The 21012-nt window shown below is 47.7% G+C and overlaps 11 protein-coding genes across 11 annotated transcripts; 6 read left to right on the forward strand and 5 right to left on the reverse strand.

Moving 5' to 3' along the window:
- Positions 1-176: 176 nt before the first annotated feature.
- BO85DRAFT_380324 (DnaJ and TPR domain protein) lies at positions 177-1816 on the forward strand (the record flags this gene model as incomplete). The annotated part of the gene is made up of 2 exons (XM_025656376.1): positions 177-1154; positions 1229-1816. The coding sequence occupies 2 exons, from the start codon at positions 177-179 to the stop codon at positions 1814-1816; spliced, it is 1566 nt and encodes a 521-aa protein (XP_025511786.1).
- An 87-nt stretch (positions 1817-1903) lies between these two features.
- On the reverse strand, positions 1904-3232 carry BO85DRAFT_452705 (protein-L-isoaspartate O-methyltransferase). Its single transcript, XM_025660888.1, has 2 exons — positions 2928-3232; positions 1904-2698 (listed from the first exon to the last, which is right to left on the reverse strand). Exons 1-2 carry the CDS (start codon positions 3027-3029, stop codon positions 2081-2083), a joined length of 720 nt encoding a protein of 239 aa, XP_025511787.1. The 5' UTR covers positions 3030-3232; the 3' UTR covers positions 1904-2080.
- A 575-nt stretch (positions 3233-3807) lies between these two features.
- BO85DRAFT_452706 (uncharacterized protein) lies at positions 3808-5142 on the forward strand. The gene is made up of 2 exons (XM_025660889.1): positions 3808-4265; positions 4321-5142. The coding sequence occupies exons 1-2, from the start codon at positions 4115-4117 to the stop codon at positions 5028-5030; spliced, it is 861 nt and encodes a 286-aa protein (XP_025511788.1). The 5' UTR covers positions 3808-4114; the 3' UTR covers positions 5031-5142.
- Positions 5111-7652, reverse strand: BO85DRAFT_452707 (putative dihydrolipoamide succinyltransferase). The gene is made up of 11 exons (XM_025660890.1): positions 7150-7652; positions 7033-7091; positions 6896-6967; positions 6788-6843; positions 6358-6702; positions 5888-6280; positions 5770-5829; positions 5658-5712; positions 5537-5604; positions 5391-5462; positions 5111-5328 (listed from the first exon to the last, which is right to left on the reverse strand). The coding sequence occupies exons 1-11, from the start codon at positions 7332-7334 to the stop codon at positions 5284-5286; spliced, it is 1410 nt and encodes a 469-aa protein (XP_025511789.1). The 5' UTR covers positions 7335-7652; the 3' UTR covers positions 5111-5283.
- Positions 7653-7675: 23 nt separating this feature from the next.
- Positions 7676-8780, forward strand: BO85DRAFT_452709 (NADH dehydrogenase [ubiquinone] 1 beta subcomplex subunit 9). Its single transcript, XM_025660891.1, has 5 exons — positions 7676-7853; positions 7907-8039; positions 8104-8182; positions 8240-8281; positions 8343-8780. The coding sequence occupies exons 1-5, from the start codon at positions 7834-7836 to the stop codon at positions 8366-8368; spliced, it is 300 nt and encodes a 99-aa protein (XP_025511790.1). The 5' UTR covers positions 7676-7833; the 3' UTR covers positions 8369-8780.
- BO85DRAFT_428394 (histone H2A) lies at positions 8411-9568 on the reverse strand. Its single transcript, XM_025658205.1, has 4 exons — positions 9288-9568; positions 9138-9226; positions 8868-9071; positions 8411-8815 (listed from the first exon to the last, which is right to left on the reverse strand). The coding sequence occupies exons 1-4, from the start codon at positions 9338-9340 to the stop codon at positions 8757-8759; spliced, it is 405 nt and encodes a 134-aa protein (XP_025511791.1). The 5' UTR covers positions 9341-9568; the 3' UTR covers positions 8411-8756.
- Positions 9569-9960: 392 nt separating this feature from the next.
- Positions 9961-10547, forward strand: BO85DRAFT_523178 (histone H2B family protein; the record flags this gene model as incomplete). The annotated part of the gene is made up of 4 exons (XM_025665324.1): positions 9961-10135; positions 10192-10263; positions 10320-10407; positions 10457-10547. The coding sequence occupies 4 exons, from the start codon at positions 9961-9963 to the stop codon at positions 10545-10547; spliced, it is 426 nt and encodes a 141-aa protein (XP_025511792.1).
- A 27-nt stretch (positions 10548-10574) lies between these two features.
- Positions 10575-12654, reverse strand: BO85DRAFT_471533 (cysteine protease ATG4). The gene is made up of 6 exons (XM_025662479.1): positions 12206-12654; positions 11942-12126; positions 11818-11860; positions 11599-11767; positions 11312-11539; positions 10575-11256 (listed from the first exon to the last, which is right to left on the reverse strand). Exons 1-6 carry the CDS (start codon positions 12357-12359, stop codon positions 10899-10901), a joined length of 1137 nt encoding a protein of 378 aa, XP_025511793.1. The 5' UTR covers positions 12360-12654; the 3' UTR covers positions 10575-10898.
- Positions 12655-13296: 642 nt separating this feature from the next.
- BO85DRAFT_462536 (putative R3H and G-patch domain protein) lies at positions 13297-15333 on the forward strand (the record flags this gene model as incomplete). The annotated part of the gene is made up of 3 exons (XM_025661855.1): positions 13297-14158; positions 14221-14812; positions 14880-15333. The coding sequence occupies 3 exons, from the start codon at positions 13297-13299 to the stop codon at positions 15331-15333; spliced, it is 1908 nt and encodes a 635-aa protein (XP_025511794.1).
- A 278-nt stretch (positions 15334-15611) lies between these two features.
- Positions 15612-17400, reverse strand: BO85DRAFT_491600 (putative C2H2 finger domain protein; the record flags this gene model as incomplete). The annotated part of the gene is made up of 3 exons (XM_025663725.1): positions 15612-15634; positions 15709-17111; positions 17282-17400. 3 exons carry the CDS (start codon positions 17398-17400, stop codon positions 15612-15614), a joined length of 1545 nt encoding a protein of 514 aa, XP_025511795.1.
- A 33-nt stretch (positions 17401-17433) lies between these two features.
- On the forward strand, positions 17434-19736 carry BO85DRAFT_452715 (YccV-like-domain-containing protein). Its single transcript, XM_025660892.1, has 4 exons — positions 17434-18070; positions 18130-18283; positions 18334-19337; positions 19398-19736. The coding sequence occupies exons 1-4, from the start codon at positions 17658-17660 to the stop codon at positions 19570-19572; spliced, it is 1746 nt and encodes a 581-aa protein (XP_025511796.1). The 5' UTR covers positions 17434-17657; the 3' UTR covers positions 19573-19736.
- Positions 19737-21012: the final 1276 nt, after the last annotated feature.

Genomic DNA, 21012 nt, shown 5'->3' on the forward strand with positions numbered 1-21012 from the left:
ATGTGAAAGTGCTTTCTGACCTTTTCAGGGTCCCTCACGCTCTTTTTACCTTCAAACCTCTGTCATCCATTTCATACTGACCATACGTCCTGACTTATCTATGATACTTGCGCCATAACTTAATCCTGCTTCCATCGTCAAGGTCCCATTCCAGGTGTCTCACGGACTAGACGAACATGCACTTGCCTCTGACATCTCTTACGGTCTTTCTGGCCTTTCTTTCCGCTGGCCATGGCCTGCAGTCTTCCCAGATTCCCTCTGACACCCCATTATCATCTTTGATCGCTTCTGCGAAAACTCACCTTGCGGGTGGTTCCCCCCGCGAGGCCTTGATGTATTTTGATGCAGCTGTGTCCAGAGATCCCACAAATTATCTTACAATCTTTCAGAGAGGTGCTACCCATCTGTCCCTTGGTAAAAGCTCACTGGCTCTTGAGGACTTCGACCGGGTTCTCCAACTGAAGCCAGACTTCGAAAGCGCTCTTCTACAACGGGCACGGCTGAGAGCCAGCTCTGCTGACTGGGCAGGTGCGTTGGATGATCTTGATAAGGCTGGTAAGGGATCCACACCAGAGTATCAAGAACTCCGCCATTCGCGTGATGCTGCGTCTGCCGCGCTGGAAGCGGAAAGTCGCGGAGCCTGGGATGTCTGTGTAAGCCAGGCGAGTGTAGCTTTGTCCAAGGCAACCATGTCTTTGAGCCTGCGGCGGGCTCGGGCACATTGTCGCTTTGAGACTGGTGAAACAGAACAGGGAATCAGCGATCTTCTTCACGTGCTACAAATTCACCCGAGCTCCTTGGAGCCCTATCTACAGATATCATCTACACTTTTCTATGCCTTGGGAGACACAGACCGCGGTATCGCCCAAATGCGCAAATGTCTGCATTCTGACCCCGATTCCAAACCGTGCAATCGCCTTTACAGAAGGGAAAGGCAGCTCGTAAAACAGTTGCAGAAACTGGAGGACGCTCTGAATGCGCGAAAACACAATAACGCCATCAATATACTGGTAGGAGTCGGTAGTGAAGGCGGTCTTCTTGATGACGTGCGGAAGGATGCTGCACAGGCGAAGGAGGAGGGTAATATCCACCCGAAAGCCCCGAGCAGCCTTTATGCCTCACTCGTCGAACGAACCTGCGACGTTTTCCGAGAGGTTTGTGGGACACCTAACCCCTGCTGAACATCACCCTTTTCGCGGTAAATGACTAAATCTCGCATCACTTCTAGGCGCAAATGCCCAAACGGGCTAGTTCCTACTGCTCTGAGGCTTTAACTTTCGATCCTAATTCTTTACCAGCGCTGCTCCTCGAGAGTCAGCAAGCTATTGACGAGGATCGATTTGATGATGCTATACGGTTGCTAAATCAAGCCAAGGAACATCATTCCAGTTCGAGGGAAGTTCAGACCCTGTTGCAGAAGGCCCAAGTTCTACAGAAACGCTCCAAGCAGAAAGACTACTACAAGGTCTTGGGTGTGGGCCGTGATGCGGACGAGAGGACCATCAAGCGTGCTTATCGGCAGCTTACGAAACAGCATCACCCTGATAAGGCCATTTCCCAGGGTGTTACCAAGGAGGAGGCTGAGAAGAAGATGGCCTCAATCAATGAAGCTTACGAGGTACTATCAGATCCTGAATTGCGATCCCGGTACGACAGCGGCGATGACCCCAATGACCCCGAGTCACAAAGGGGCCGGCCATTTCAGGGGAGTCCGTTTGGGCCAGGCGGACAATTTTTCTTCCAGCAGGGCGGCGGTCAGCAGTTCAAGTTTTCGGGTCAGGGCTTCAACTTTCCCGGCGGGTTTCCTTTCCGCTAATGTCGGGGTCCGAACTTCCAACTGCTGGAGGAATATACTGTACTTAAGTTATGCACCTTTTGTTTCTGTTCCAGTCTGTTTCGGGACTGGCAATCATTTTGGGCCATAGCCATGCCCTGGTCTTCTAATACAAGGCAATACTGTGTCTCAAGAAGTGTATTCATAAACATTCTGATGTCTTGCATTCGAGTAGACTGGACCTGGTTGATTTTGTTTCGATACGGATGGGCCTTGTGCTCTTCTCTACGTTCGTTTCATCCTTGCTCATCTTCCCGGGCGGTCGGTTAGGGGAACGTAGCTAACCTGGAACACCTTTTCTTTGTGGACGGAACCATCCTCTCTTTTGTCAACTACCCAGATATACTGTCCTCCCCCCAGCCCAAAGCTATCCTCATCATCCTCCGCATCGACGGGTATGAACATTCGCCCTGGTGCGCGGAGCTGCTCGATGAGTACGGGGTGAAGGTGATGCGCGGCCGCGCCAACATGGATGGCGTCGTACGGTGCGCCTTCTTTCCAGCCCAGGCGACCATCGGCAGTAATGAATTTCACCCTTCCAGAGTCAAGAAAGCTACTCCCCTCTTTTGATTTGCGCATGTTTGTCTGTGCCAGTTCCACCAACTCCGGAATGTGGTCTACACCTATAACCTGGCCATCGGCTTCGCTCGTGGACGAAGGACTCACGACGAGGTTTGCAAGCACGTGGGTGAGGTAACCCGAGCCAGATCCGATGTCTAGCACACGCGAGCCTGGCTTCAGATAGTCGATGAGGTATTCACAGGCATGTCCATGCATGTGTGGAGCAGATATGGTAGCTCCATGCCCGATGGGCTGCGGTGAATCGGAGTATGGCCTTGAGGGCGCATAATGGGCGCGATCAACCTTGCACTTTGGTTAGAAACGCTATTTCACCCAGAAAGCAGGAGTGTTGTCAGATCGTCCAGTGCCCTTAAAGAGGCAGGCATGTGGCTAGGCGTGGAAGAATGGGGCGGGGAGAAGGGGGTCAACCTTTCCCTCCGTTTGGGGTCCGGCGATTGTGTCAAGCAGGGGTAAGCACTGGCCGCGGTGTTTTGACTGTGTGTGAAGTTCAGGGATAGGAGCTACTACTCACGCCTAGCATGGCATTCTTCACTCTTTCATCTTTTATCAGACCCGTCTTGAACAGATTCGCGATGAGCTCGCTATTCGTGGAGCCGGAGCAATACCACGCCATTGATAGAGACCTTTGCGGGAGCTTCTTTAGTAATGAGGATACTCTTATGGGTGTCTTGTTTGGCATGTAGCGCGCAACTGATTTCTTTTACTATAGTCCTAGACAGCAGGCAGTGCCCGTCGCAGATGCCAATATCGGACCTGGCCTGTAGATGAGATCACTAGGCAAGCAAGTGTTAAGCTGCAGGTACGCTGCTTTTCACGGGAGCCGTTCACATGATGGTCGTAGGCCTTAGGTAGCTATGACGCCATGCTAAACCGCCTCCGGTCACGTGTATGTACCCGGGGTTGAACCCCTTCGGTGTCTGGGAAGAAGGGGCACGCCGAGGAGCTAATGTATTATCGGTTGCTTTGTACGGGATAGGCAGGCAGGTATGGTATATTGTATCATGCGGTAGAGTATTTAGAGGATGGGCCCTTATATGTGACGGTATTTGTTCACTGGTCGGTGTACCGCCGTTTCATGGTTCAGATGTATGTCTATACATATGATTATATATAAACTCGGGTATCGAGTACTACACCCATGCTCGGAGTCCATGTAATACATCTTGTACACCGATTACACGCGAAAATAAGTAAAATAAGTCTAGTCAAGATATCTGAATCCATAGCCTTTCAAGGAGTAGCAAGCTCAAATCACATAGACAAAATACTCTGTACCATCGGTCTCGACAAGCAAACAACCTAACCACGCAAGAGCCGGGTAACTTGTAGACACTAAGCACTAGCCGCACTGGCTTCATAACGATTAATAATCAAGCATATCAACCAGGTTTAACTAACTAAACCACAGTACTAACCCAATCAACCAGCCAACCAATAACTAGTTAGTTACTAGGAGTAACTGATTACTACTTAGTACTCCGCCAGTTAACCAACTGACCACTCAAAGTGACCTACTTAATTGACTGATCAACCAACAAGGGCCCGGGCCGGTAACCAGCTATCACATCCCCGAAAATTCACAGGACAAAGCATACTCGACTAGACCGGCCCATGGATTGTGACGGGATTTAGAAGCCCACAGTGCGATCAGACGACCAGCAGAATGGCTGGATGGCTAGTTGATTGCATCACCCCACCATGGAATCGCCCACAGCAGATCCGGATACACAGGCTGAGGTAGATCTCATGATACTGGATTACCTCCTGTGCATGGCCATCCACCAAGTCCTGGACTCCGGGAATGGTAAATTTGAAGATGACACCAGCTGGAGTCTCGATACGATCAACAGTATGGACATTCGATGCGCCCGATAGTACATAGGTACTGACGTTTAACCCAACAGCCATCAAGACTGCACTCTTACCATTGAACACCCTTCCCAAAGACATTCAGATAAAAACCCAGATACTAGAGCTCGCACAATTGTTCAGTGATGGCAATGGAAAAACAGAGCCAAGCAGAGAACTTGCTACTGAATTGTTGCAGGAAGACCAGCGCAGGAGTCCGTTTACACGATCTGGAAGAAGCAACCCCCAACCATACCAGCCACATGAAAGTGACAAACTACCCGCCCATGATACCCGGGTTGTCGCCTTTGATAGATCCTACAACGCGCTAGTCCGATTTGTCACCCTTTGCGGCACTGCGAGAGACAATTTACCAGATGGACACGCTGATATTGCTGCGAATTTAATAACCCAAGCTGCACTGAACGAGTACCACACTGCGGGTGTTAAGGCGCCAGGCAGGTACAGAGAATGCATTGAACGTGTCACTGCGTGCCTGCGCGAAGCCTTGGATCCGTATGCAGAGCAGGTAAACCTAGCGTACCTGAGCACCCTGTTACCATCCATCGACCTCGCATCAGCCGAGTCGGAAGGACCTGGGCGGAAGTCACCACGCGGAGATACTATTACCCGCTCAGTACTTTGTTTCCTGACCGACCTCATGAAGACACTAGACCCTCCAATACTCATTCAACTCGAGAGAGGAAAACTTGGAGGACTGAGCCGTGAAGAGACCCAGCAGTTGAAGGACAGGATAGGGCTTTGATGTTAGAGAACGTCTTGGCATGTACGTATATCGTAATTTGAGCCAAGTTGTTGGAATTCCACGACAACCATAGGCAGCAATGAAGCTTAATGAAGTTTGTATTGTAAGCTGATACGCTTGGTTACATCTCCGTATAGGACTGTTAATCTACAATTCGAGAGCGTAAGTGCAAAAATAAGAGGCAAAAGGGAATGGTTGGTATGTGTCCAAGACCTCCAAAACCCAACAGGCTAGTTCAATCAGCGTGAGAAGTCTAGCCCAGCAGCATCCGACGGGGGTCTTCGATGTATTCCTTGACCTGCGATAAGCTAGAGTTAGCACATAATCTGAAAAAGAAAAAGTCTAAGAAGAATTATTAACCTTAACCAAGAAAGTTACAGCCTCACGACCATCCAAGAGTCGGTGATCGTAAGTCAGGGCAAGATACATCATCTGTTCAAAGTATTAGCGACCACTACGGCATTTCCTCCCTTTCTATGTTTTCATGCAGAAGTGTGGGGACATACAGGGCGAATTTCAACTTTACCGTTCACAGCCACCGGCTTGTCCTTGATTGCGTGGAGTCCGAGAACAGCTTGAAAAAAAATTAGATGTACATCCAAGCGACACACCAAGATTCAGACCTACCTGTCTGTGGGAGGTTGATAATGGGAGTTCCCATCAGAGAGCCAAAAACCCCGCCCTAAGCGTACTGTTAATAACTAAGCGAACACCTGGTAGACAATAAGCAAGCACTCACATTGCTGATGGTGAAAGAGCCCCCGGCCATGTCCTCGATAGTCAACTTATTATCACGAGCCTAGCAGAAAGCACGTTAGCCAATTTTCGTTCAAGCCAGCTTCCAGATAATCTCCAACCTTCTTGCCAAGATCCGCGATGGCTTTCTCAATGCCAACGAGGTCCATGGTCTCCGCATTGCGGACCACTGGTGTCACGAGTCCTTTCTCAGTAGCAACGGCCACGCTGATATCCACGTAATCACGATAAACGATGGTGTCTCCACCATTGGGACCCTCGATGGAGGCATTAACAGCGGGAACGTCTTTCATGGCAAGAACACAGGCGCGAGAGAAGGCACTCATGAATCCGAGTTTGACACCAGTCTTCTTCAATACGTCGTCCTTGTACAGCTTGCGGAACTCCATGAGAGAGGACATATCAACTTCGTTGAATGTGGTGAGAGAAGCTGCCGTGTTCTGGGACTGCTTCAGACGTTCTGCGATTCTCAATCTCATCCTATTCATTTTAACCTATCGAAAAAGTAGGAAGATCCAATGTTAGTGGAGGAAAAAAGAAGGTTGATGCAGCCAATCGGCCGGGTACATACCCTCCTCTCTTCGCGACCCCCAACGCTGGGCTTGGCAGGTTCGGAGGCCTGAGGCTTTGTAGCTACCGGCTCTGTTTTCTTTGAGGGACTGGGCTCCGAAGGTGTGGCTTTCTCGGATGAAGACTGGGGTGCTTCGGGTGCCTTCGGTTTCTCAGGTTCGGAAGCCGTGGGCTTGTCAGCAGCAGCTGGCGCGGCCGGCTTTTCATTTGCGTCTTCCTTCTTGGTTTCAGGGGCACCTCCAAGCTCCAACTTGACAAGGTCCTGTCCAACTGTGACGGTGTCTTCCTCGCCCACGAGGAACTCTTTGATGGTACCGGATTCAGGGGCATTAACGGATACATCAATCTACACAAGTGAGTCGCTGATTTATACTTCACAGGGGCATATCCGTTGTAGCGGGAAGCGGCCATCGCCTGGTCTCAGCGCTTACCTTGTCAGTCTCAATGGTTGCGATCTCCTCGTCCCGTTCAACGTAGTCACCGATCTCTGCCGCCAATATTAGCTCAGTCCATTGATACGTCGAGCGCTGAGACCTCACGTTTGGAGAATTGCTTCAATGTGCCTTCGGTGATCGATTCCGCCATCTGTGGAACCTTGACAACAGTGTCCGCTGACCGGAAACAACAACAGGCATTAGTAAAGTAGCGTTTCGAGACAGTGGAAGGAGAATATTACCATAAGTTCGCACCTGAGCAGCCGCGAAGGGAGCGATACCGAAGCGAGACATTTTGGGTCTATGGCCACAGTTAGTCGTTGATTGCTATTCAACAAGCATGACTTGGTACCACTGACCCCAGAGCCGTAACCTGCTGAAGACCCGCGCTTGACTTGAGAGGACCATTGGCGCTTTTCTGGGAAGCAATGGACATCAAGCTTCTGGCGCGGCCGATGTGGAGGCTGCGGGAAACGCTGGCGTTTCGATGAAGAGCCCTCAGGTGTTGCCCAGAGAGGCGATGAAACGGTAATCGAGAAGCCATAATGACTGGCTTGGGTCCGTCTGGATAATCAGATTAAAAAGATTGTAGAATTGTAGCCGGGAGTTGTGGTAGCACAAAATAGGCCCCGTAAAGAGTGGACGTTGTTGTTGTTGTTAGGCTCTAGTCCTAGTCCTAAGGTATGGATATTTCCTGTCGGGAACTGTAGAGTGACGAAACTTATGTCAGTCGAGGGCACTGCAAGCTCAAGCCCGGGCCGAGACAACCGGAATTTCCCTCAACGAGCGCGGCATTCCCTGCGCCCGGCAAATGAACGGAGTATTATTATTACGCTACTGCGGGCGTCGAAAAGCACCAACTTGGTACTTTCGTGACCCGCATAGGATCATTAACGGCTAGGTAACTGAACGAGCTGTAAACTTCGTGCAAAAATCAATATAGACTACAACCAGACAGCCGTGATTCACAAACACGGCAGACCCGAGAGCAAAGTGTCTTAAAACAACTCAGGCCTACGGAACGGAACTGCTGCAGAATCAGGATGCCTCTCAACGCTGGCGCGTAGGTTGACCAAAGGAAGAGCGAATAGAAGATATCCTGACTTTGTTCTCCAGTTCACTTTATCGACGGTCCCTGAAACTGGCCCTTGATTGGGCCGTTCACCGCCATATCTGGAGAGGACAAGCTGTGTATATCCGCTCACTTTTCGAGGCCAACAAAGATGTTCGCGATCCCCGTCAGCAGAAGGTAAGTGTGGCTTTTCATTGCATTGAACAACTAGTGCTCATAGAACTGATGGTAAAACGAACAGGTACTGCTTCAAGAGACAGAAAAGCTCCTAGAGACATGGAAACACCCTGACCCTTACCGCGCACCTACGGCCCCGGGTGGTAAGTCTGACGAGAGTGTGCTTTATGAAACGGTATCTTGATCTGACATTTCTATAGGCAGCAAGTACGAGAGAAACATTCCCGCCCCTCAATTGCCCCGTGAGTGAACCAATAATGACCTACTGAATGCATCGAATATTGACGCGGCAATATCTGCTAGTTGCTTCGGACAGCTCGGCACACTGAGTATGACTGCAGCTCCTATGCGCAGTTATCTTGTATTCCTAGGTCCATAGATGAGAATAAATTGCGTACTACATCCATATATCCTGGGGGACCTTTAATTGCATAAATATTGGGCCACTTCTAGGTGAAAACAGCTCAAAGGACACCATTTGGTCTTCACTAGGCGAGCGCACTCCTTACACGAGTCTTGACTAGGATAGAAAATTAAATCCGTGAAAATGCTGTCGGTATCATTCCATGTCCGTAGACATAATGTACAACCATAAACTGTGGAAACTAGAAAAAAGAAAACGCAGAGCCATAAACGTTCCGACCAGAACCCCGTTATCACATCAATAAGAGAACCAAACCGCGCCGAATCAGAGAACCCAAATTAGAAAGAAATTGTTTACAGCTCCTGGCTTCCCGGGCCCTTTCCACTCTTGGGGGTCTTCTTGGGCAGAAGGTCTGTGTATGGTCAGCACCACATGCTGGATTTTCAGGTGGGGCTGGAACTTACTCTGGTGGATGTTGGGGAGGACACCACCCTGGGCAATGGTGACGTGACCCAGAAGCTTGTTCAGTTCCTCATCGTTGCGGATGGCGAGCTGAAGGTGACGAGGGATGATACGGGTCTTCTTGTTATCGCGAGCAGCGTTGCCAGCCAATTCAAGGATTTCGGCGGCGAGATACTCAAGGACGGCAGCGAGGTAAACGGGGGCACCTATTGTATGATGTTAGACCTATCCTTTGAAAGGCAGTTTTTTAAGATAAAATGAGTATCACTTACCGGCACCAACACGCTGGGCGTAGTTGCCCTTGCGGAGCAGACGGTGGACACGACCAACGGGGAAGGCGAGACCGGCCTTAGACGAGCGGCTGCGATTTCGTGTCAGTTTAATATCTCACAAAGAAAACGCGAGATGAGCGGGTGGCATACGATTGGGCGTTCTTGCTGCCGCTGGCCTTGCCTCCAGATTTGCCTCCAGTCATTTTGATAGGTGGAATATGAGTTTTTGTGAAGGTGTTAATTAAGAAGTCGTAGTTAACAAGTGACGATGGCGATAAGCGGGATACGGTGCTAAAGGGTTGACGGCCAACGCGAGGGAGCGGAGGACATATATAACAACGCGATCAGGGTGACGTTGGACTACTCGGGAGCCTTTCAGATCACCCTCTCGCTTAGCGGGGTCAGCCAATCACAAATGAGATCATGCTCCGGCGCACCCATAGCTTGGCAAAGAGTCTTTGGTATGATTCCGCGCGTGGTCGCCCCCAATACAGTTAAGCGTGGTAATTAAACATTCTAGTTTCGATACGGTTATATTAGCGTGATCTTAGTCAACTCCCCATAGTGGACGACGCGTTCTCCCTCATCTAATCATACAGATCATACACAAGTGTGACCGTATTGAAATTCTGCTTCTTTTGCGGACTCAGGATCAACTGAGTATTTGCGAGCTAGTATAAGTAGCGCGCCTCCCTCGTCACCGCGTCTCCCTCATTCTTATCCTCATCTTCACTCTATCCTCTGTCGACGCCAACGCAACCACCGTACCTTATACTCTGATCACAACTCTTCATCTTTCATACCTAATCTCAAATCTTTCAATATGCCTCCCAAAGCCGCTGAGAAGAAGCCCAGCACCGGTGGCAAGGCCCCGGCTGGCGGCAAGGCTCCCGCTGAGAAGAAGGAAGCCGGCAAGAAGACTGCTGCCGCTGCCTCCGGCGACAAGAAGAAGCGTGGAAAGACCAGGAAGGAGACCTACTCCTCTTACATCTACAAGGGTAAGTGGTTTTAAGGCATCTAGTTTTAGATGATAATTATTGACTTTGGTTCGTAGTCTTGAAGCAGGTCCACCCTGATACCGGTATCTCGACTCGCGCTATGTCCATCCTGAACTCTTTCGTCAATGGTATGTTGTAAAACGAACCGCAGTCTTTATTTCAGCAAATATCTAACGCGTTCTAGATATCTTTGAGCGTGTCGCGACCGAAGCCTCGAAACTCGCTGCTTACAACAAGAAGTCCACCATCTCTTCACGGGAGATCCAGACCTCGTAAGTGCTTTGCAGACCAAAATGGTAGTAAATAACTAATATCTCCTAGTGTGAGGCTCATCCTTCCCGGTGAATTGGCGAAGCACGCGGTGTCCGAAGGCACCAAGGCTGTCACGAAGTACTCGTCGTCTGCCAAATAAGCATTTTCCTTTCTTTGTTTTCTTTCTGCAGGATTGTTCTTTTGCTACCTCGTCATCTGTTACGGTTTTGAGGTGGTGGGTTACAGGGTGTTTGCGGGATTCTAATGTGTCATGGGATGGCTTTATTTCTTTTTTCCCCTTGGGCCAAATGTTTATGGTTGCTTTTTTTTTGTGACGTGAATGCGGTGTAACATAACTCGGATGTGGGGTTGGTTGCGCGGGTTTACCTTCCTCAACAGAATTCGAATATCAAATTGCCTAGTTGCATGTCTATAAGATTAGAACGCAGTGGTGCATCGTTGCTAGGCTGGGTACTAAGGTTGATCCATCTAAATGTATTGACAGCAAGAGCTATTCGATATCATCCAGCGCTTCGACCTGGTCAAGTGCTTCTGCTTCCTGATCGTGGTCAGGATTCATCTGCTTGAGTACATGGATGATCGGCCGCCCCTTGACGGCTTGTATGCGGTTTAACCAGTCGTCCCAATCTTCCTGGTCTCGGATGAGGAAGCCTATAAGCATGCTCGGATCCATGTCCCGCACGTGAATTCTTCTCAAGCGCCGTGTATGATAAGTATCAACCTCCTCTTTTGAGTATAGTTCGCCTCCTTGGCGATCTGGAAGCGCAGGGCGGGTATAATGTGGATCTAGATAGAATAGATGTGACCCTTGGGCTCCAACAAAGTAGTGTGACGCCGACGGGCGTCCCCTAGTGATGACGTCAGCTTTGATGAAGAGAAATAGCTCACGGGTGGGCAATATACCCTGCAATTCCGACTGATTGAGGGAGCTGCAATGTGGCTTTTAGGCCATCCCAATAGACTGGAGTGATATGGTCAATGCCGAGCCTTGTTCCCAGCAGTATCAGGGTAGGCTGAAAGACACCGGAAGAGTTTCGGGCGACATTCATGAACCTGTCCTGGTAAACTTCCGATGTATCATTAGAGACATAGACTTTAAGTGTAGGACTTCCACACTGTGACGAAAGTGCTCTGTTTCGTTGTTCAGTTTACTTCTTTATATTAGTTGCTAGATGCAATGCGGAACATACTCTATGCACTTGGCCGTTGCGGAGGGCCCGAACCATTCCCCTGGGAACTTCCCACACGATTCGGCGCCATGCTTGACGAACCGATGTACAGAGAAGGGGGCAGTTGGTGTGTCGGCGAAAAGAGACAGTAGCTGTGACTCTTCCTCGAACCTCGCTCCACGGCGCCAGTCTGGTCGGATGTTAGCAGTACATTCAGGTCACGCGTGTAAATGATAGTACCACGTCCTAGGACCAACGTAGATAGTGCATTTGCCAGCAGGCTCTGACCGGATCGTATCATACAGCCCCAGCCAGTATCGGATGTAAATCCTTGCGTATCTACTAATTGGCTTCTTAGGCGTACCCCCAGTGTCATTGATGCACTTTTGTCGTCTCCCTCGACTCTGGGTATCGGGGGAAAATTGGACCTATACGTCATCCAGATTCTTGATTCAAAATCCAACAGGAACGACTCGGGCCACGCATGTTCTGATGGTTTCCGATAGTTGGTCGTTCCCGTCGTGTTATCTCGGGCGCTGTTCTTGTCCGCTGGCACCGGTATCAGTATGATTTGGAACAACTGCGTCTTTTAACAAGACACGAGTGATTATGTTTTGCTTGGGCTTACGTGTCTCCCCCCTTGGGCTGACATCCTTCTTGGGGTGATACTCTATTCCTAGGCACCATATCGAGGAAGTAGGATCTTCATCATTCCTGGGCTCTGGGTCCCAGAGATACTGTACGATGCGTTTGCTGCACCGTCCTATGTCGACTGTGTTCATGTCTGCTATCGTTCCGATACTCTAGGTTGCGCTTCCCTGGTCGCACAGACAGAGACGGTAGGGGTTGGTGTTGCAGTACGTCACTAGACAGGTCTGCACTATATATTATCCTCGGCCCGTTGGAGACGGGAAACCTAGACGGCGGGGCTCTGAGGGAGAGACATCAATAGTGCAACGCACTCTCCAAAAGTAATATAATGACAGTTACCAGCGCGGCAGATCACAAGGTTGGTAGCGGCCAAAGAAGAACAGTTAACCACAAAAGGGAGCTTAGTGTGACCAGGAGGGGTCATACAGTATCTATGCATTTAGTTGTAGTCACGGGGCCAGCTAGGGCGGGAGTTGCTACTACAGCTGAAAAAGCTTAGAGAAGGCTATCTATCATAGGCCCTTACATATTCACACCAAAGACTCAGTAAAAATCGAAAAGGATAGTAACCCTGACCAGTCTTGACATCGTATGTGGGAAAGATACTAGGCCTTACTGTCTCACAAGTGAATCAAGGCCACCCAGACCCTCAATGATAAAGCCCGCCTGTGTACCCCACCGGGCACCTTCGCCGCCTGCCATCATTACATAAGTGAAGATATGAGATCGCAGATAACACTGCCAAGAGCGAGGGACTAGATTAAGCTTCGAAACAGTAAAGGTACCATCTTCAGTCACTTATCCTCATCAGGTTGACGAAACACCTTTCTGTCTCCCAACCCGACAAAAGGATTACAATCATATCCCAGAATAAGGCCAAAGGGAAAAGGCAGTAAGCCAAGCGGAAAGAAAAGGCCTGGAAGATGACACGATCCAAGGCAAAAGTTCGGAACAAGAAGCAGAAATCAGTGGCAGATGATCTTCTAGGTACTGTATTATAGTTGTCACTACTTCACGTTACAGTCACATTACTGACTCTTTGAAGACCTCGGCAAAAATCATTTGACAATGCAGCAAGAAGCGCGCAACACTGAAGGACGCAGCCTATGGCGGACTGGTTCCTCACTACGCCACCAAACAGTCCGTTTTGTGAGCGCTCAGGACATTGACCGGGAGAGTGAAACGCAACCCTCCCCAAGCACAATCGAGATAAGCGCACACGAAGAGAGTCTGGAAACACGGAAGACCCAGAATTGTGATCAAGCAACGGCTACGTCTCTGTCAGAACGCAAGCCGGATACCGAGGACTCGCCCCTCTGTGTTGAGTTACTTGACGAATTCGAATCCACAGCGATATCAGATTCAATGAAACATCTCTCCAAGAAGTCTCAAGACGATTCGAGTGAAGATGAGGTTGTGTTTCGTGGCAGGAGACACCAATATGGGGAAGGCAGATCACGCCCGTCGGATATCCGTACGCAGAAAGTTATTGCCGGTAGTCAGCAACCAAGAGCATCCGAGCACAGCAAATTGGATTTTCTTTCCTCAAATTCTGAGCCCAAATCATTGCCCGCTCCCAAGCCTCCACAGACAGAAACATGCCCACAAGAAATGGACGATAGCCCAAATTACTTCTCGCTTACCAGCGATAAGCGGCGGCGCAAAAAATGGAAAAGAGACGATGATGACATACTCGCCGACTACATAGATAATATTGACACCGAGTACTTGATACCGGGGATACTGGGCAACTCTCCGCACTCTGTTGAAGCTCAAGAGCCAGACAATGCCGACAAGGTGATATCAACGTCCGCTACGGGCCTGAACTCCGCAGCTGAGAAGAAACTGCAGCAAAGCGAGGCTTCCGCTCAACGCCATAACCCGACACTGAGCGATGAGCAAGAGTGCGGCGAAAATGAGGTTTCCGAGTGTAAGTGGAAATACTCAAATCTCTTGGTCGTCACGCCTGTGGGCGTTACTAACTGGGCAAAGGTCACTGCAATCATTTGGACGAAGAAATCAGTCAAGAGGTATCCGTTAACCGAATTTCTCATACGGATAGCGCCTCGACCTCTTCGTCAGACGGTTCGGACACAGAGGACATAGAAGAAGACAAATCTGAGGTAAGAGACCTAACCATTCCACTTCTGCTAGACATCCACCCCCCGAAAATTGAACCATCCCGAAATATCATTACTGAATTCAAGCAGGACCTGCACGCGGACGGTAACAGCTTCTTTGCGTCTGCGACGGCTTTTGCTGATGCATTGGAATTTGATCCCTACTATGGATTCGATATTATGGACTTCAACCGACCAAGTGTGAAAAAGAAGTCTAAAGGAAAGGGCCGGTCCTTGGACATTAGTCTATCAGACAGTGAACTTGAGTCCGAGTTGATAAATGCCTGGCAAAACGACAGGGCAAAGAAAAAGGCTAGAAAGCAAAAACGCGAAGAGCTGCGCTCCCAGGGCCTATTAGGCCGGGGCCGCCAAAACCCGTCCTTGAAAGACAAATATTCCAATGGAATAGGCACCGAGGACCTGAGAAGCGAAATTCGACATTTCCTCCTCTCACCAAGGAATAGGTACATATGTTCCCTCAGTGAATCAGACTGCTTCTGGTATATGATATCTGACGCTTTTTCTTTGCAGCTTGGCTTTGCCTCCCATGTCGAAGCAACACCGCAAACTGGTCCACGAGCTGGCCAATGTCTTGTCTATGAAATCGCAATCTCGAGGCAAGGGGTCTTCGAGGTTTCCCATCGTAAACAAGACCTCACGGACTCCTGCATATTCATCCAAAACAATATCTCAAATGGAACGTATATTATCAAATGGGCGTGGGCAACGCGGGCTCAAATCCCGCGACTCGAAGCCGAGCAAGCCTAGCAAGTCGCGCCGCGGGCGAACCGACGCAACTGTTTCCTACATGGATGGTGATGTCGTCGGAGGATCGGCACCTGAAATCGGTGCCGAGAATAAGGGCAGGGCTATGCTTGAGAAAATGGGATGGAGCATTGGCACTCCTCTTGGTTCTATGAATAACAAAGGTATTCTTCAACCTGTTGCACATATTGTGAAGAACTCGAGGGCTGGGTTAGGATAAGTAGCATGTGCGAGCGATAGTCAGAGCAACTTGGTACTCTCAGCTTCCTTTCCTCTCCATTTTTCTGTCTTCCTCAACCTACATGCTATGATTGGAGGTCAACTGGTTTGTTAGAGAAATACTTGTAAACATAGTATCCGATATAGTGGTATTGTATCTCTGATAATGAAATATGTATATGATATAAGGCCACGATTAGTGCCAGGTCTTGATATATAAGCTCTTGGAAGGCGCGAATCTCCAAGTTATCAAAGTAAAATTTCTAAACCCTTTTCTTTCTATGCCGAGTGACCCCTTTCACCTGTGCGTGATCAGACTCTTTTAGGTGTGAAAAAAGTTGGGTCCGTGAAGGAAAGGAAGCGCTGCATGTTGTACACTGCGTGCCTAGGGACTGTCCTTTTGCCTGTTCCGCTTTTTTTAAGCGCTTTTGTTTAGCCTTGCCCAGTTTCTGAACGGCTGGCTTGGAGGGGTCAAGTTCTAGATGCGTAAAATCTGAAGACAGACTAGCAGCCGCATCTGTCGTATCCTGCGTTGAATCACTGGTCAGTTGGAGTCGACCCTCGACAACCTCTCTTGATGCATAGTCAATTTCACTTTCTGAGTTTTGGTCGATATATCCCCGTAGGCTTTCGTGAGATACGCGTTGACCCTGGCTCTCACCGGCATTGTTTGGTGCTGGTATGTCACCTTCATTATCATCAATGCCGAGTGTGTTGCCTGACGTGGATCTGCATGGTGTGCTGTCGGCATTCGATACACGCATAGCTTGATCATCCGGGACAAATGTCATAGCAGCCTGAGCTTCATACTCTGATGAATCTCCGGCTAGTCCCAGCTGCTTGTTTTCATTCCTCATTTCTTTTTGAAGCTGCTTAATAGCTCTGACGTGCTTTTTGCTTCGCTCGTGTGCCTCAAACTGATTCAAACTCTTGAAGTTTTTGCGGCACACAACACATTCGAAGACTTCCGGTTCTGTCTCAGTACTACTCACTGTCTCGTCATCTTCAAATTCCTCTGACTTTGCCCAGTCTTGCGTGATATGGTCTCGCAGCTTAGCCTGATTCGCTGCCCTTGATTTCGCAGCTTGGGAGGCGGCAGATTGTCGGAGGAATTCCTGGCGCTGTGACTCACTTTGGGTGCTTGTTTTGTATCGCGGGTCGCGCTTTTTGACGAAAGCTACGAGTGATCGAACAGCATCGTTGAATTCACGGATGCCTTCCTCCCTCAGGCGCTTATTTTCCTTCTCCATCAGTCTACGAACACGACGATCGGGAGCTTCTGAGTAACGATAGACATCTTTCCATGCAAACGACTTTTTTGTTGAGAAGCCGCCCCATGCAACGTAGAATGGGCGTACAACTCGTTCGAAATCATCCCCCCGGCACCCAAACGTCGGATAAGAAATGATTTCCACATTCTCCCCACGGCAAGCGATCTCTTCTTCCGCGGCAAGTCGTGAGAAAACCTCACGAAGACCACCGTAGAAGCCATCCGAGGAGTCTGAGAATTCCATCTGTGGACTGAACCTAGAGAAGATCCTATAGACATCGTCTGCAGTAGTCGTGCGCGAACTATGTGGACTGCCAGAGTTGCCAGAACTACCCTGGCTTCCTAGCAAGACATCTCGATGAGTATCGTACCACGAACGCTCCTGAGGGTCTGAAAGCACCTCGTAAGCAGACTGGACCTCTGCGAAAAGCTTTGTAGCAGATTCCACATTTCCATAGTTTCGGTCCGGGTGCAACTCAAGGGCTTTTCTTCTGTACGCCTTTTTGATTCTAAAGGGATTAAGGGGTGTTAGTGGCTTCAGGATACCTTCGCTGCTCATCCCACCAAGTCTCTCCTTCGAAACCCGCCTTCAATTCTCCTTCCCCATTCTGCGTGCTCTCTTCACAAATAACAATTCATGCGCAAGATTTAGAAAAACCGACAGGCAAGGCAAGCTTACTCCTCTGCAGATGCGTCCCAATTCACCTGTAAAAGTTCGTAATAATCAAGTTTCTTATCAGGTGATCCAGCCGAAGAGCTGGCGTTCTCTTCGCTTGTCGAAGACTGAAATTGCCCCATGAGTCTGACTAAAAAGTCTTCTTCCGTGGTGAGGAGGTGAAGAATGGATTTGGCGCAGGAGTGTCAAGATTGTTTATAAAAGATGGGGCACAGAGCACTGGTACGGCAGAACTCCCCGCTCAGGATCGAGCTCGCTTGGCTCCGATTTGCACCCACCCAGATGGACACAGATGAGCGGCACAAACTTGTGATAGTCTAAGGGCAGCCTTTCTTTCGTCTCAATTGTCGTCGTCTATTGCTGTGTCACATGTACCGGAATGGTTCCGTCTCTGGACTATTTCCCCGAAGAGTTACTACATCATATTCTTTGCTACTGCCCACCCCGTTCCGCTGCCGCATTAGAACAGACAGCTCGCCGATTTCGCGGGGTAACAGCAAAGCCTTTCTTATGGCGATATTATTGTCTGAGCCGTTTTAAGCACTGGGCCCGGCAACATGAGTTACCAGCAAAGCTTGCAAGCCCTATCCCTGCGGTAGATTGGAAATCGCTTTACATACTAAAGCATTTAAGATACCGCGAGACCTGTCGTCTTCTGGACAGCATCCTTGCAAATCAAACGGGAAGAATCGAGAAGATTCGAAAAATTATAGGGCTTGGTTATGATGCCAAAGATGCCCTTCTACATAATCTTGAGATTCAATCCAGTGTAGAAGATTACTTGGCAAGGAGGTTTGTTCTGTCTATCCATGAGACGGCATCTCGTTTTAACTATATTTCTTTGAAATAAGATATTATGCCGAGGCGCTCCTCACTTGCCTTCATCGAGGTCTCGCTGTACAAGAATGGGCTAAACTGAGAAATGGCGAGGAGGTGTCTCTATACAGGGCATTAGGTGCATTCGACCTTTTTAGACCCGAGAGCGATTTTGGCAGTGTGGAAGAGGTAAGTGACTCCAGGGCCTGAAGGGACGTTGCTATCTAATACAATTTTAGATCAGCGATAGACTGGACTCGATTGCCTCGCTACTTCCTATCAGCTGTCCAGACATCCACCAGCTCACGTCTCGTAATAAAGCCAGGGCAGTTGCGAAGTTCCTGAGGGCAAATAGTCTCACCGGAATTGGTGAAGAAAAAGAGTACCATTGCTTGGAGCACAACTTTCTTGGTATTGCTTTGAATGACCCTCGGCACAATTCACTTCCTCTGATTTCGGCAACTATTTATTGCTACGTTGCTGAACGGTTCGGCCTGAACGCCCGGCCATGCGGCTTCCCTTTCCATGTCCATGTGATTATCCTGCCGCCCATCGGCTATGATATGGACGATAATGTAATTGAAGACGGGACACGCGGCAGCCCAATTTACATGGATCCGTTCCGCTCAGAGAAGGAAACGCCAATCACGGATCTAGAGTATCAACTAAACTTCTTAGGTGTCACTGCGGTCGAGCGAGCGAACTTCTTGGCCGAATCCCACCCTTCAGAAGTCGTCCTTCGGTGCAGCAAAAACATTCTGAACTCGGTCCAACGTATGTCTCAGTTTCCAGATATGCGCCTAACACCAGTGGATGTCGTCTGTGCGAAGTATGCTGCAATTTGGTCCTCTTTGTTGCTTTCGGATCTTGCTCGGCCTACTGATGTCAGACATAATCTGCTATGGCTAATGGAGCTTTTTGCTACGGAGTTCCCATCCGACATCCACTTGATTGAACAGTACGTGGCGCCTCTGCTTCATGGAACGCCCGAGTATGAGCATATTCTGGAAAGTCTCCATGTGATGCGAGCGGCGGACGAAATACCTAAACAGGTAAAGAGGCGCTCTTCTCAGCGGAGGGAAGTAAAATATCGCGTTGGGCAGGTATTTAGACATCGCCGGTATGATTACCGAGCCATCATAACAGGTTGGGACACGGAGTGCGGCGCGGGTGAGCAATGGATGAGAAGGATGGGAATAGATCGCTTGCAAGGTGGTAGGCACCAGAGCTTCTATCATGTGCTGTAAGCTCCTTTACAAGTATCGATCTTATATATAGGGTAAAGCTAACTCCTGCTCCCAAGAGTTGAGGATAAAAGTGTTCGTTATGTGGCCGAGGAGAATATTGAGCTAATGAGTCCCGAGGTCTCAGAATTGCCCTCAACACTCGTGGCAGTAGCGGGAAAGCATTTCAAAAGATGGGATTGGGAAACGAGGACATTTGTCAGTAATATCAGGGATGAATATCCTGAAGACTGATAAAATATGAGCTTTATGGTTTTACTTACTCCCCCTGGCCATATTTCTTGAAATTCTATGCAACCCGCAGGTGGAAGCGCTGGGATCCTAATTATTTAAAGCCATACGAATACTGTTGAATTCCTAATACTAAATACTATAGATCATCTATAAATCCTAAGATTCAGTATTAAAGCTGTCCAAAGTGTTTGTTCACTAGTGTTGTTTCTAGTAATTTTTTAGTTTTAGTAATCATAGAATAATATTGCTTGGTAATATATTCCTGATTTTGTATTAGGTCTTGAGAGTTTACAATATTTTTTTATTCATGATTATCATAAGGATGAATAATGCAAATCATAATCACGCGGCCTGTACAATCGCGTGGCCCATCAACTAATGCTATATAAAAGCTGTTTTTTTAATCTCTAATATCTCAACTATTATATAATCATATGACTTTATCTTTAAGATGTAGTATAATAATTAAAATTTTTCTAAATATTTTTTTTTAGATTTTAATAACTATATATATTATATAATAGCTAGTAATATAAAATACCTGTAATTTCCTTATAATTTATAAATATTTCTAAATTTAAAAATAAATCAATTATCCAAAAATATTTGAATACTTCTAATATATTTGTTTTTGTGATAGGATCTACTTGTCAGGGTAGAAAGCCTGTCGACTAGGTAAGGAATCAGCCACTAAACGCAGTAGATTGGTCTAATAACGACAAAGATAGCCTATATCCACGAAATAGACTGATCCTTGAGGGATCAGTAGCTCATTACAAAGAAATCGGCACCTTATAGATGTCGGGGAGGTGTAGAACCTCTATCGATGACCTCACGACTCCCATAGCCATTGTAATACGTCATTCCGATGCCCAAGGCCCCGATAGCCAGGTTATTCTATCACAGTTTTATTATTATTAATCTATATTTATCATTCTAGACTTATATAAAGTGTAGTTATTGAGATATTATAATTATTATAAAAGATAAATTCTGTATAGCTTTATGATATAGGCCGCGTGATTGTGTGGGCTGCGTGATTATGGTTTATATAATGATGAGATAATGTGAATAATATGTTTTTATTATAAATATATATATGAAGACTATACTTCTGTAAAATGTGGAAGCTGTTCAACAGTCATATTTAGTGCTTTGTAACAAGAATTATATAAGAAAGAAAAAGAAGAAGCTCAGAGAAAATTATTTAATTCTATAAAGATAAATAAATAATATAATATAAGTAAATAAGATAAATAAAATAAGAGTTATATAATTTTAAGATATTATTTATTATCATATTAGTTTTTAGTTTAAGTCTGGCTGCTCTCAGCTAGTAGTAGATTATTTTTTATAATTTAATATAAATTTATTAGTTTTTACAGTTATTAGCTATTACAGGAAATACTTAAAAAATCTAAAATAAATAAAATACTTTAT

The sequence above is a fragment of the Aspergillus piperis genome, assembly GCF_003184755.1.
Source record: "Aspergillus piperis CBS 112811 unplaced genomic scaffold BO85scaffold_21, whole genome shotgun sequence".
Taxonomy (NCBI): domain Eukaryota; kingdom Fungi; phylum Ascomycota; class Eurotiomycetes; order Eurotiales; family Aspergillaceae; genus Aspergillus; species Aspergillus piperis.